This window comes from Coregonus clupeaformis, chromosome 7 (genome assembly GCF_020615455.1).
Source record: "Coregonus clupeaformis isolate EN_2021a chromosome 7, ASM2061545v1, whole genome shotgun sequence".
NCBI classification, from domain to species: Eukaryota; Metazoa; Chordata; class Actinopteri; order Salmoniformes; family Salmonidae; genus Coregonus; species Coregonus clupeaformis.
Window position 1 is genome coordinate 60,636,812 of NC_059198.1, and position 14,164 is coordinate 60,650,975.

The 14,164-nt window shown below is 44.0% G+C and overlaps 1 protein-coding gene across 1 annotated transcript in view; it reads left to right on the forward strand.

Annotated features, from left to right (window-relative positions):
• The window catches only part of LOC121570264 (ribonuclease 3-like), a 297,361-nt gene that overhangs the window by 237,139 nt on the left and 46,058 nt on the right, over positions 1 to 14,164 (forward strand). The window contains 1 exon segment of the mRNA XM_045221557.1: positions 9,258 to 9,415. Within this exon segment, the coding sequence (XP_045077492.1) occupies positions 9,258 to 9,415 (158 nt within the window).

The following is a 14,164-nucleotide window of genomic DNA, read 5'->3' on the forward strand; positions in this document are numbered from 1 at the left end:
GATCATAAGGTCCAGTGAACAGCAATATGTGAGTCCGAGAGCAGTTCAAATTGGTGCTTCAGCACAGCTAGCAGGGAGCACAGTTGTAGTTTGCGTGTGCTAGCGGGCCGGGGCTGGCAGATGGATCTTCGTGGTCGTCGCAACGGGAAGCCTGTTGAAACCACATCAGACTATTTCGTCGGCAAACCAGTCGTGTTGGATCGGCGGGGCTCAGTGTCAACACTAGGAGGTCCCGTCCGGTTGACAGAGAGGTAGATAGCCGGGAGATGGGCCTGAGGCTAGCTCAAGGCTAACTGGTGCTTGCTATAGGGCAATGGTAATCAGCCAACAACAGGTTGCAGCTAGCTAGCTGGTTGTGATGATCCGGCGTTAGGGTCCAGTGATTCCGGCAGAAAGTCCAATAAGCTCTGGGTCGATAGCACGCTGGGTCGATAGCACGCTGTGCAGACTGGCCGACGAATTGTCCAGGCTAGAGCTAGAGCTGGCTGGTGGATAGTGTAGGCCACGGACAGTGGTGAAGACGCTAACGGTAACTAATAGCAGGTAGCCATTCAGATTGCGGCTACACTCGTTTCAGCTTAAGGTTCTTGATGAAAGTTATAAAGAAATAATAGAATCCTTTCCACGTTGGGTGAGGCGGGTTGCAGGAAAGTATATTTAGTTAAAGAATGAAAGTAAAAATTGAGAAATATATACAAAATAGACCAAAAAAAACAAGAAACGGGATATTTACACAGGACGATGAAATAAAAGCTGTTGTTTCTCGTTGGTTTGGTCAGGGTGTGAATTTCTATGTATAGATTCTATGTTATAGTATTTCTATGTTGGCCGGGTGTGGTTCCCAATCAGAGGCAGCTGTCGATCATTGTCTCTGATTGGGGTTCATACTTAGGTAGCCATTTTGCCTACCTATGTTGTGGGATCTTGACTCTTGTTTGGCTTGTTTGTGTGTAGCCATTGTGAGCTTCACGTTACGTTGCTTTTGTTGTTTTGTCGTGTGTGACTTCGTTAATAAACATGTATGCATTCCACGCTGCACCTTGGTCCAATCCTGTACTCAACGAATGTGACACAGTCACTCGAGAATAAGATGGATGAGCTTCAGTTGAGAGTCTCCTATCAGAGAGATTTGAAAAACTACAATATCATATGCCTTGCAGAAACTTGGCTGGCTCAATCTATGAACATAGAACTCAGTGGTTTCTCTATGCAGCGGCACAATCGGAAGACAGCAGCCTAGGGCAAGTCCAAAGGGTGAGGGGTTTGCCTCTTTCTAAACAACAACTTGTGTTGTGCTTCCAGGGTGAAGGAAGTCTCGATGTTTTGCTCAACTGATATAGAATACCTCATGGTAAGCTGCAGACCTTTTTATCTACCAAGAGAGTTCTCATCCATAACTATCACGGCCAACACCACTTTGGCACTCAACGAACTGTATGGGGACATAAACACCCAGAGGCAGAGGTGGGCGGATACTTTAACGTGGGAGACTTAAAACCGTTCTACCCCACTTTTATTCTACCCACAGAAACGCATACAAGGCTCTCCCTCGTCCTCCCTTCGGCAATGTTTACTATGACTCCATTCTCCTGTTTCCTGTTTACAAACAAAAGCTCAAACAGAAAGTACCAGTGATCTCTCAATATGAAAGTGGTCCGATGAAGCAGATGCGAGGCTGGCACACCCCTCACCCGAGGCTACAAGACTGTTTTGCTAGTACAGACTGGGATATGTTCCGGGATTCATCCGATAGCATTGAGGAGTTCAATAAGTGCATAGACAATGTCGTCCCCACAGTGACTATACGAATCTACCCAAACCAAAAACTATGAATTAAAGGCAATGTCCTTGCTGGGCTAAAGGCTAGAGCTACTGCTTACAAAGAACAGAACACGGACATGAACGCATACAAGAAAGCCCGCTACGACCTCCAACAAGACATCAAACATGCAAAGGGACAATATTGGAGGAAGGTGGAATCCTATTACACCGGCTCCGACACTCGTCAGATGTGGCAGGTCTTTCAGACAAGGATGCCCAGTGATGCATAACTCCCAAATTAGCTAAATGACTTTTATGCTCGCTTCGAGGAAAACAACATTGATTCTTGCATGAAAGCCCCGGTTCCGGATAACTGGGTGATCTCACTCTCCATGGCCGATGTGAGTAAAGCTTTTAAATGTCTTCACGGACATTTTCAGTCTCTTCTTGTCCCAGTTGGTAATCCCAACATGTTTCAAGCATACTACCATTGTCCCTGTTCCCAAGAACTCCAAGTTAACCTGCCTAAATGACTATCGCTTTTTAGCACTCACATCTGTAATTATGAATTGCTTTGAATGGCTTGTCATGACACACATCAACAGCATGCCAGACAACCTGGACCCACTCTAATTCGCATACCGCCCCAGCAGATCCACAGATGGCGCAATCTCAATTGCACTTCACACTGCTCTCTCCACCAAGCTCGGGACCCTGGGACTGAAAACTTCCCTCTGCATCTGGATCCATCTGTACTCCTGAGTGGCGCAGTGGTCTAAGGCACTGCATCACAGTGCTAACTGTGCCACTAGAGATCCTGGTTCGAATCCAGGCTCTGTCGCAGCCGGCCGCGACTGGGAGACTCATGGGCGGTGCACAATTGGCCCAGGGTAGGGGAGGGAATGGCCGGCAGGGATGTAGCTCAGTTGATAGAGCATGGTGTTTGCAACGCCAGGGTTGTGGGTTTGATTCCCACGCGGGGGGGGGGCAGTATAAAAAACAAAACAAAAAATTTATTCACTAACTGTAAGTCGCTCTGGATAAGAGCGTCTGCTAAATGACTAAAATGAAAAATGTAGACTTCCTGACACAAGTCCTCCCTGTTCAGCCATGACTGCGTGGCCACGCACGACTCCATGGACGACAGAGCCTCTTTCCCCTCAGGAGGCAGAAAGGATTTGGCATGGGCCCTCGGATCCTCAAAAGTTCTACAACTGCACAATCAAGAGCATTTTGACTGGTTGCGTCACCGCTTGATATGGCAAATGCACAGCCCTCGACTGCAAAGCTCTACAGAGGGTGGTGAGGACGACCCAATACATCACTGGGGCCGAGCTCGCTGCCATCCAGGACCTCTACATCAGGCGGTGTCAGATGAAGGACCGAGATGGCTTCTATCCATAAGACTGCTAAATAGCCATATGACTGTTAAATATTTAATTAACCGCTACGGGATCGGTGTCCTGTATACGGGACGGTTAAGCTAAAGTGCGCTAATGTGATTAGCATGACTGTTGTAAGTAACAGCAAACTTTTAATATGGGCAGAAAGCTTAAAATCTTGTTAATCTAACTGCACTGTCCAATTTCCAGTATCAATTACAGTGAAATAATACCATGCTATTGTTTGAGGAGAATGCACAACAACAACAAAACGTATCACGGCAACTGGTTTGATACATTCACCTCTGAATGAAACTAATGTACTTACATTCAGTAATCTTGCTCTGATTTGTCATCCTAAGGGTCCCACGGATAAAATGTAGCATAGTTTTGTTTGATAAAATCAATTTTTATATTCAAATGTTGGAACTGGGTTCTACAGTTTGAACCCCTGCTGTCTCTGGCTCCACACCCACCCCGCCCGGCCATCTAGATGTGTGAAAGTTAGTGTATACGCTAATGAACCATCATGTATGACATTCTTGGGAGTGTGTAAACTTACATTTTGTATTACCATATCATTTGTGTATGTTCTCTATAGGTATGTACTTGAAAATGTATCAATTGACCAATTCGGCACATTTGGGCAGACTTGATACAAAATAGTCCAGTATTGCAATGCTTCACTGGATCAATCTGAAACTTTGCACACATACTGCTACCATCTAGTGGTCAAAATCTAAATTGCGCCTAAACAGCAATATTATATTGTGGCCTTTCTCTTGCATTTCAAAGATGATGGAACAAAAAAATAAATAGAAGACACATGTTTTTTTGTTTGTATATTATTTTACCAGATCTATCAATGTATTATATTCTCCTACATTAATGTCACATTTCCACAAACTGCAAAGTGTTTCCTTTCAAATGGTATCAAGAATATGCATATCCTTGCTTCAGTTCCTGAGCTACAGGCAGTTAGATTTGGGTATGTCATTTTAGGCGAAAATTGAAAAAAAGGGTCCGATCCTTAAGAGGTTAAATGGTTACACGGACTATCTGCATTGACCCTATCTTGCACTGACTCTATGCACACTCACAGGACTATACACTCACCAGCCAGTTTATTGGGTATACCACCCCGTTCACGAAGATGGATCGCTCCTACAGACAGTGAATGTTTTTCTGGCACATGTTATGTCCCTTGATACGAATTGAGCAACGATTGAACGCCACAGCGTATCTGAACATTGTTGATGACCAAACCCAAGAGAGCATCTTTGGGAAGAGCTGGAATTGGTTGTTCGCAGCATGAATGTACCACCTTTCAATCTGCAGCAACTGCGTGTTGCCATTGCGTCAGCATGGACCAACATCCCTGTGGAACGTTTCCTACACCTTGTTAGAATCCATGCCCCGAATAATTCAAGCTGTTCTGGAGACAAAAAAGGGGGTACTAGTTGGGTGAACCTAATAAACTGTCAGGTGAGTGTATACACGCACTATATACACACACACACACACACACACACAACACACACACGCATACCGACACAACACACACATACAAACACACTTTCACACTCATCATATGCTGCTGCTACTCTGTTCTTTATTCTTACTCTTATTATCTATCCTGATGCCTAGTCACTTCATCCTGCCTTTATGTACATATCTAACTCAAATACCTCATACGCAGAGTAAAAAATTAATAAACAAATTATAGTAACACAAGAGGAATAAAACACACAAGAATTAAGCTATATTACAGGGAGTACCAGAACCAGATCAATGTGCAGATCTGGTTCTGCACATTGATCTGGTTCTGGTACTCCCTGTATATAGCTTAATTCTTGTGTGTTTTATTCCTCTTGTGTTACTATAATTTTTTACTCTGCGTTGTTGCGAAGGGTTTGTAAGCAAGCATTTCACGGTAAAGTCTACACCCGTTGTATTCGGCTCATGTGAAAAATACAATTTGATTTGAGATATTTAGCTGGCAGACATTAGTTGTGAATTTCAAGTGTAACTTGATCACCTCTCTTGCGCTGCACAACAGTGAATCATCACGTCACGAAAGCTACCGTTTTCTCTTTGTAAACAAACATACCATGTGACTTGCTCAATCAGCTCTTTGGGGAACGGCTGCATAATGAACAAATAATGCAAAAGTTGAAATGAAGAACGCAATCTGCTTTATTTATTAACCTAGTGCACAAGTTGACTGCAGGTATTTATTAAAACATCTTTATACTGTATACCGTCCAAGCCTACTGCCTGCTCTGCACTCCTGGCTCAGTCAGTCTGTGAAGAGAGTGACCAGAGCAGAATGGTTCCTGGTTGACAGCATGCACATCTTCATGTCCTCCCTGTCGCCCTTCCCTTTCTCTCTGCACCAGTGCCTGCCTCGCTCATCACCCCCAGCTCTCCAAAATAATTGACCACTGTGTCATTTACGTCCGCACGCAACGCAAGCTTAACATCCCCCTTTGGTTCAGTTTGAATTGGTATGAATACTGAGACTGAGACTACTCTCTATGCTTTAGGCCGGGTCTGTGAGAGCTACAAAGCTCAGAGGGCCAGTAGGGCTCTGGTTTTCTGTATGGTCGGAGTGTTCTGAAATGGACACTTTGAAGCTGGTTCCGACCTTTGTTTTTATTTATCAGAATTGATTAAACTTTTTTTTTTTTTTTGAAGCGTTGCTACCAGCCATCATCCCCTTAAGAAAAACTCACATGGAAATCAAGTCAGAAAAATAATTCTAAATGCCAGACTGAAAGAGTGTGTCTGAGCGTGTGCATGTGTGTGCGCTACAGTGTTATGAATGCTGGATTCATCCAATGTCGTTAGTGGTGACGTGTGGCATTTAAAGAGTTTTTGTTAATTAAGAGGACGGCAGAATTCTTCTTTGGGGCTAAAGTGGGAAGACGGAACCATGATATTATCAGCAGCCGTCCAATTAAAATGTAGAGTTTAAAAATACATCTCTGACTAGCTACCAACCACTCTGTTTGTTTGACACTGGGCATCTAGCTATTCGACCGCTGCTTAGTCTATATTGCTTAAATGAAAGCAAACATAAACTCAAAGGTTCAATCTGCAATATTTACTGCTCTCCAGTGGTCATTGGAATCCATGATATATATGTATATATATATATATATATACAGTGAGGGAAAAAAGTATTTGATCCCCTGCTGAGTGTCATGATTTAACTGGATTAGAACCCAAATGCAGACAAGTACACCAAGCCAGAGAAGGTTTAACAGGTTTATTTACAATGTTCAAAAAGTCCAGGTTTCCAATAATAGGGGAAGAGCAAGTCCAGGTTACAGGGAGGGTAACAGATCCAGGTCAGGGCAGGTGTGGTACCGTAATGTCCTAGTGTCCGTGGTGAGTCCAAAAGGGAGGTCCGGTAGTGGGGAGCAGGATGGTGGTGGCAGGAGTGAAGCGGAGGCAGAAGTCAGGTTCCCATAATCTGTGGCACAGGAGAAAAGTAAATAGAACAGGCCAAAAACACAAAGAGCGAAAACAAACAGGTTGAGTCGGCAGCGAGACTAACATGGTCGTCTTGACTATGATCTGACGATGAGTGGAAAGTTTGACCGGGTCTTAAAGGCTGAGGTGATTATGGTGAATGAGCTGCAGCTGGAACCCTGACTCCCGCACACCAGACTTCACTCCTGCAATCAAGGACAGACAGAGGGGAGGGGGAGAGCAGAGAGAGAGCTACCTAGCAGCAGTAGGCCTAACACTGAGTTTGTATGTTTGCCCACTGACAAAGAAATGATCAGTCTATAATTTTAATGGTAGGTTTATTTGAACAGTGAGAGACAGAATAACAACAAAAAAATCCTGAAAAACGCATGTCAGAAATGTTATAAATTGATTTGCATTATAATGAGGGAAATAAGTATTTGACCCCCTCTCAATCAGAAAGATTTCTGGCTCCCAGGTGTCTTTTATACAGGTAACGAGCTGAGATTAGGAGCACACTCTTAAAGGGAGTGCTCCTAATCTCAGTTTGTTACCTGTATAAAAGACACCTGTCCACAGAAGCAATCAATCAATCAGATTCCAAACTCTCCACCATGGCCATGGCCAAGACCAAAGAGCTCTCCAAGGATGTCAGGGACAAGATTGTAGACCTACACAAGGCTGGAATGGGCTACAAGACCATCGCCAAGCAGCTTGGTGAGAAGGTGACAACAGTTGGTGCGATTATTCGTAAATGGAAGAAACACAACAGAACTGTCAATCTCCCTCGGCTTGGGGCTCCATGCAAGATCTCACCTCGTGGAGTTGCAATGATCATGAGAATGGTGAGGAATCAGCCCAGAACTACGCGGGAGGATCTTGTCAATGATCTCAAGGCAGCTGGGACCATAGTCACCAAGAAAACAATTGGTAACACTATGCCGTGAAGGACTGAAATCCTGCAGTGCCTGCAGTGCCCGCAAGGTCCCCCTGCTCAAGAAAGCACATATACAGGCCCGTCTGAAGTTTGCCAATGAACATCTGAATGATTCAGAGGAGAACTGGGTGAAAGTGTTGTGGTCAGATGAGACCAAAATCGAGCTCTTTGGCATTAACTCAACTCGCCGTGTTTGGAGGAGGAGGAATGCTGCCTATGACCCCAAGAACACCATCCCCACCGTCAATCATGGAGGTGGAAACATTATGCTTTGGGGGTGTTTTTCTGCTAAGGGGACAGGACAACTTCACCACATCAAAGGGACGATGGACAGGGCCATGTACCGTCAAATCTTGGGTGAGAACCTCCTTCCCTCAGCCAGGGCATTGAAAATGGGTCGTGGATGGGTATTCCAGCATGACAATGACCCAAAACACATGGCCAAGGCAACAAAGGAGTGGCTCAAGAAGAAGCACATTAAGGTTCTGGAGTGGCCTAGCCAGACCTTAATCCCATAGAAAATCTGTGGAGGGAGCTGAAGGTTCGAGTTGCCAAACGTCAGGCTTGAAAACTTAATGACTTGGAGAAGATCTGCAAAGAGGAGTGGGACAAAATCCCTCCTGAGATGTGTGCAAACCTGGTGGCCAACTACAAGAAACATCTGACCTCTGTGATTGCCAACAAGGGTGTTGCCACCAAGTACTAAGTCATGTTTTGCAGAGGGGTCAAATACTTATTTCCCTCATTAAAATGCAAATCAATTTATAAAATTTTTGACATGCATTTTTCATGATCATGTCTTTGTCAGTGGGAAAACGTACAAAATCAGCAGGGGATCAAATATTTTTTTCCCTCACTCTATACACACTCAGGATTGTGACTTTAACTGTACTGTACCATATGCCTCAGGCAGACTGGAGTTGATAGATACTGTTATAGAAACTTTACTTAAATACTGTACTTACGTACTTACAGTACAGTGTTTATACATGTGAAGCCAGCCAAGCGAACAAGGTGAATTCATGTATATATTTCCCATGAATGTCTACATTAAATGATGACTACAAAATGAGATCCTATTCCCTATATAGTGGACTACTCTCGTCAAAATAACTGATCTAGGGGATAGGGTGCCATTTGGGACTCACAGCCGATGTAACTCGATGTTTGTTTTCAGTGAGGGAAATGTCTTGGTCAAACCTCCAGCAGTAGCAAGCCAGAGACCAATTAGATACTGCTCTCTGCTAGAGGCTAATGCATGCATCTATAAGTATCTCTCCTGATTGAACACACCACACACATACACACACACACACACACTCACTCAGCCCTCTCCTGATTTAACACATGCATTTTAGCATATTTCTTCCCCTAATAAGGGAGGTCATCATAAGTATTCAGTGTCCCGCCAGGTTTAGCCTTTCTGTCTCTGTTAAAACCCTATATTCTCCCAATGCACTGAACAACCAAGCAAGCCTATAGCCGAGCCATAATCCATGATCCCAACCCTATACTGTAGTCCAGGGATAGTCTGCTCCGGTCCTGGATGGCTGAAATCACTTTTAGATTGGTTCTGTGGGGCAGGTAAAAGACAGACTTACCTATTCAGTTTTACTTACAAAACTGATATGTTCAGTTTCGTAAGTTCCTAGAAACCGCTCGTTTCCTGAAGTGTTTAGCTGTAAATGTTGTGTTCCCAGGTGCAGGAGCCGCAGACGGACAGGCAGCTGATCGAGACGTCTCCGGTGCTTCAGAAGCTGACGGACTTTGAGGACGCCATCAGTGTTATGTTCACACACTGTCGCCTGCTGGCCAGAGCTTTCACACTGAGGACCGTGGGCTTCAACCACCTCACACTGTGAGTATGGGATGGGTGTGTGTGTGTGTGTGTGTGTGTGTGTGTGTGTGTGTGTGTGTGTGTGTGTGTGTGTGTGTGTGTGTGTGTGTGTGTGTGTGAGCATGTGCATGTGTGCGTGTCATTCAGAATATTCTCTCATAACACTATTATCAATGTCCAGTGCTAATACACCACCATCAATGTACCACTCTATATCTTTAGCTAGGTCCTAGTTCATCTTCCACTAGTTCTCTGGTCAAAGGTAATGCACTATATAGGCAATAGGGTGCCATTTGGGAAGCACACTATATATCCCCAGCCTTGTACAGTATGAGGCATCTAGTCTACAGTAGGAGTGTCTTCCAGTCTTCAGAGCCTTGTCCACATGGTCACAGGGCCTGCTGCCTGCCTCTCCGCCCGGTCCATCCTCCATCCCAGTTCTGTAGTGATGGATGGACTGTTTAACTCCTAGTTGGCCCAATGCCTAATTCTGGGGCTTTTACAGCATGTGTAGTCCTCCCAGGGTACGCTAAAGCCCCTCTCCATCCATGGCCCGACTCCGCTAGTGAGGTCACAGCCCCACTCCCCCATGGGAAATTGAATTTTGAAATGTCGTTGATTATATTTACTGGCTGGCCCGCGGCTTTGGTTGTTAATCCTTCTCTCTCGTGCGAATAGAGTCTTTCTCTTTCTCCCTCTGTTAATTTGTCTCTCTGTTTCTGTCTTTCGTTCTCTCTCTCTCTCTCTCTCTCACAGCTCTGTGAGGTCTTGGAGACCCATTTAATTTGATTTAATTTATATTCATAGTTTGTAGTTTATAAGTTAATAACTTTGCTTTTTCATGTTTTAAACCGTTACTTGCAGGGAGTGTATTATGTATATTTACAGTAAGCATGCACACATTCTGTTAGCTTACTTTATTAAAGGTTTAATTTAATTATGACACTTTTATTGTTGTTGTTGTTGTTGCTATGGAGACACATTTTTACGAATACTGTCTGAGATATTGTTAGACTTGATTTGACCCCAGAGCTCATTTCAGATGCCAACATCGGTAACATTGTCTCCAAAAGCTTTTATATAAAATCAAACTGCATGTTTAAAATAATGGTGAAAATCACTGATTTTATAAAGTTGCTTACATTTCAATCAGGTCGATTTAAATCGGGTGAAGACCCGCTGTGTTTCTCTTTCCTGCTTATTACCTTTAATAGGAGGCTTTAATTGCTTGCGACTTACAGTAGTTTAAAAAAAATGGGTCATTTTACTCAAGTGAGTGCAGAGTTCAGACAATGTGTTATTGAGTGAGTCAGCTTTGAATCACACTTGTTTCGAGTTACCCTGTTACCTTTGGTGTTTCAGTTTCAAGTTTCATGTTTTATTAGTTGTATGTAAGAAATAATAAAAGCTAAGAATACGAACATAAAGTCAATTGCTCAATAGAATAGAATAAACAATTTAACATGTTTTACTGTGTTATACAGTAGCATTGTTTTAAATTAAAGGAAAAGCTTCACTAGTAGCTCTGATGCAATACTGTATTCACCAACGTTTAAACAGAAAGCTATCTTCAGGGTTTCATCAACTGTACTGTACTTAGCGTTCCTCATTCATTGTGTTTAAAATGCTCTTAAAAATGACATGTAATGGAAAATAATTGCGTAGGTCATGCGTCTTTTAGGAGATGTGCTTCACTGTGTAGAGTATATGAGGGTTAAATGTTTGATCCATTCACAAAAGTGAAATGTTAGCAACACAATAGTGAATTTGACAGCTAGACCAAATTAGCCTTGACAGTACATCTCTGATATCTTATTGGCAGGCTGCACTCGGTAATTGCTTTTAGATTTGTTTCAGGGTGTGTGTGTGTGTCTGTGTGTGTTGTGTCATTGTGTTTTTTAATCCATCACTTTAATGTCAGAGCCTTTCACCACTCATGGTCAGTGAAGTCGATTAGACGGCTGAGCTGTCAAGGTTAACTTTGAAGGTTTCTCTTCCTTCTCAAAGTACAGACCGACGCCTGCAATGCTAACCCTATTATTAATGCCCAACTTTTATTATTAGACTCAGTTCTTACACTAATTCTTAACCATTAAATAATAATAATGATTAATTGGATTTATATAGCGGCTTTCCACCTACAGTAGGTGCTCAAATCGCTTTACAAAATAAGGGGGAAACTCACCTCTTGTGGTGATGCACGGCACAGGTGGCTGCTGAGGGGAGGACGGCTCATAATAATGGCCAGAACGGAGCACATGGAATGGCATCAAGCGCATGGAAACCATGTGTTTGATAACATTCCACTCATTCTGCTCCAGCCGTTACCACAAACCTGTCCTCCCCAATTGAGGTGCCACCAACCTCTTGTGATGCACTGCAACCATTTTGTGCCAGAACACTCACCACACATCAGCTAGCATGGTGGAGGTGAGGAGTGATATATGCCAATTGGGAATCAGCAGAATGATTAGGTGGCCGTGACTGTGAAGATTACGATACAAACCCTTTATAACTCAGTTTGTCTTTGGCCAATTCTTTACCATTAGCTTGTGATTATACCTAGTAGTCAAGCCTAATGCTGATATTTTTACTCAAAAGGTATTAGTGGATGTGTAAAAACAAATCAACTGTTTGTAATGAAGGTCTTCTAAAAAAGTAAGTTTGAAATTGAATCTGGGCGTTGGGGTCAATGCAGTTCTCGCTTCAGATAGAGTGAATTGTGTCCATTGAGAACAAGAGGTCGGTAGCAATGTGAGTCTGCCCACCTCCAATGTAGGACAACCTTTAGACCCCTATCTCATCACACTGGAAACCGAAATGAAGGTCGTACAAAAGGATAGTACAGGAGGTAGAGGAGACAGGACCCCACACACACACACACATATACGCACACTAACCTAATTTTGGTAGTGTAAGTAGATAGATAGAACACATACTCAGTAACCTCATAGTAGTAGAAGTAGCTAGATAGAGGCTGACCTAGAGGAAGTGGAGCTGTGTGTTGACTCCTTTTAGAGATCCTAGAGACAGTAGACAACGGCAGAGAAACACAGACGGAGAAACTCTGCTCCCCCGACTCTACCCTCTAAATCCCCTTGGCTGCCTCCCAAATGGTACCCTTATTCCATATATAGTGTACTACATTTGATCCGAAAGTAGTGCACTATAAAGGGATTAGGGTGCCATTTGGGACACAATCTTTTTATCATAGGCCCCTAATGATCAGGACACTCAATGGCTGCCATGATCAATGATCCCAAACCACTAGAGACTGCACCGCTCCTCTCATCCTGCCCCGCTCCGCTCAGGTATATATAGCCTACCCAGTCAGATCAGGCCCAAACAACCTCCCGGACCCCTGCTGAGCCGGGAAACGCTATAAAAAAAATTAAAGAAAACATACCTCCCAAGTTGCAGAGGAGCCACATACACGAACACACACACAGGTGTTCCAAAATGGAGCAGTCATCCCTGGAACACGGCACTCCTGAAGCTGTTAAATGTGTTTTAGATCAGTCAGGGCAGAATAAAGACCTGGGATTCAGAATAAAGACCTGGGATTCACACTTTACTTCAATTTCCACCATCCTTTACCTTCCCACTACCGCTGCATTGTGCCTCCTGTGTTGGAGAGATGGCTCTTTGTGGCTTTCACACTAAAACGCTTTCCTTCTGCCCTGACCCTCTATCTCTCTCTCCTTCTCTCGCTTTTTTTTTCGATCTCTTTTTCTCTCATTTTCTCTTTCCCTCGCCCTTTTTCCTTCTCTCTAGAACACACATGCACACTGTCATCTTAACACACACATATTGACGTTCAGCAGCACTCTCTCTCTATCTCTCTCTCACCCTCCTAATGAATCACATTCCAGGAGAGTTTCCCAGTTCAGATATGCCGCATAACATAAAATGTGCCAGTCGACGCCGCAAAAATGGGACAATAAACTCTGACCTTTGATGTGATAATTTCCCCTCCTCATCCCTCCTCTCTTTCCTCCACCTCTCTTTACCCCCTTCCCTCTCAGCTATCTCCTGCTCTAACCTGCTAAACCTCATATTTCTGTCTGTGTCCGAAATGGTGCCCTATTCCTCCCTATACAGTGCACTACCTTTGACCAGAGCCCTATGGTCCCTGGTCAGAAATAGTGCACTAAAAAGGGAATAGGGTGCCATTTGGGACTCAATACATGTCTACATATCTCGTCCTCCGCTCCGCTCTGCCCACTGTGGTCTGTGCTGCCCGCCCTGGCTCCTTGGCACAGCACCAAGCTACATCTGCAACACTAATCTATAATTCTGTTTAATTAAAGAGCAACGCTGTGCAGCGCTTCTCCTCCATCTCCTACTACACTGCAGTACAGTACACCCCCCTGTCTAGCACAGTACTACTGCATAGGGAGTAGAAGGCTCTGAATATGATCAAACACATACATAGATATAAGTGGGGGTTCAATGTTGGAAGGTGTGTGTGTGTGTGTGTGTGGGGAGAAAGGGTGGGGGGGGTTACTGTGCATGCCTGCTTGTCCTAGTTAATTCAACGCAATCGACTGAAACTCACCTACGTGCAGCGGTATCATTGATCCGATCCAAGCTTACCATTCTATTTAACCTTAACGGTATAATCTTCTCTCCATGCGGGTAATAACATTTTGCTTGTCACTGACTGTCAGGGCCTGCTCTCGTCTCTCCCCAGGGCTGCCCATGAGTAGTGCATGGGTGCACACGCGCATTAGTGCTTTAGTGCATCACATTCAGCACGTCACTCTTAAC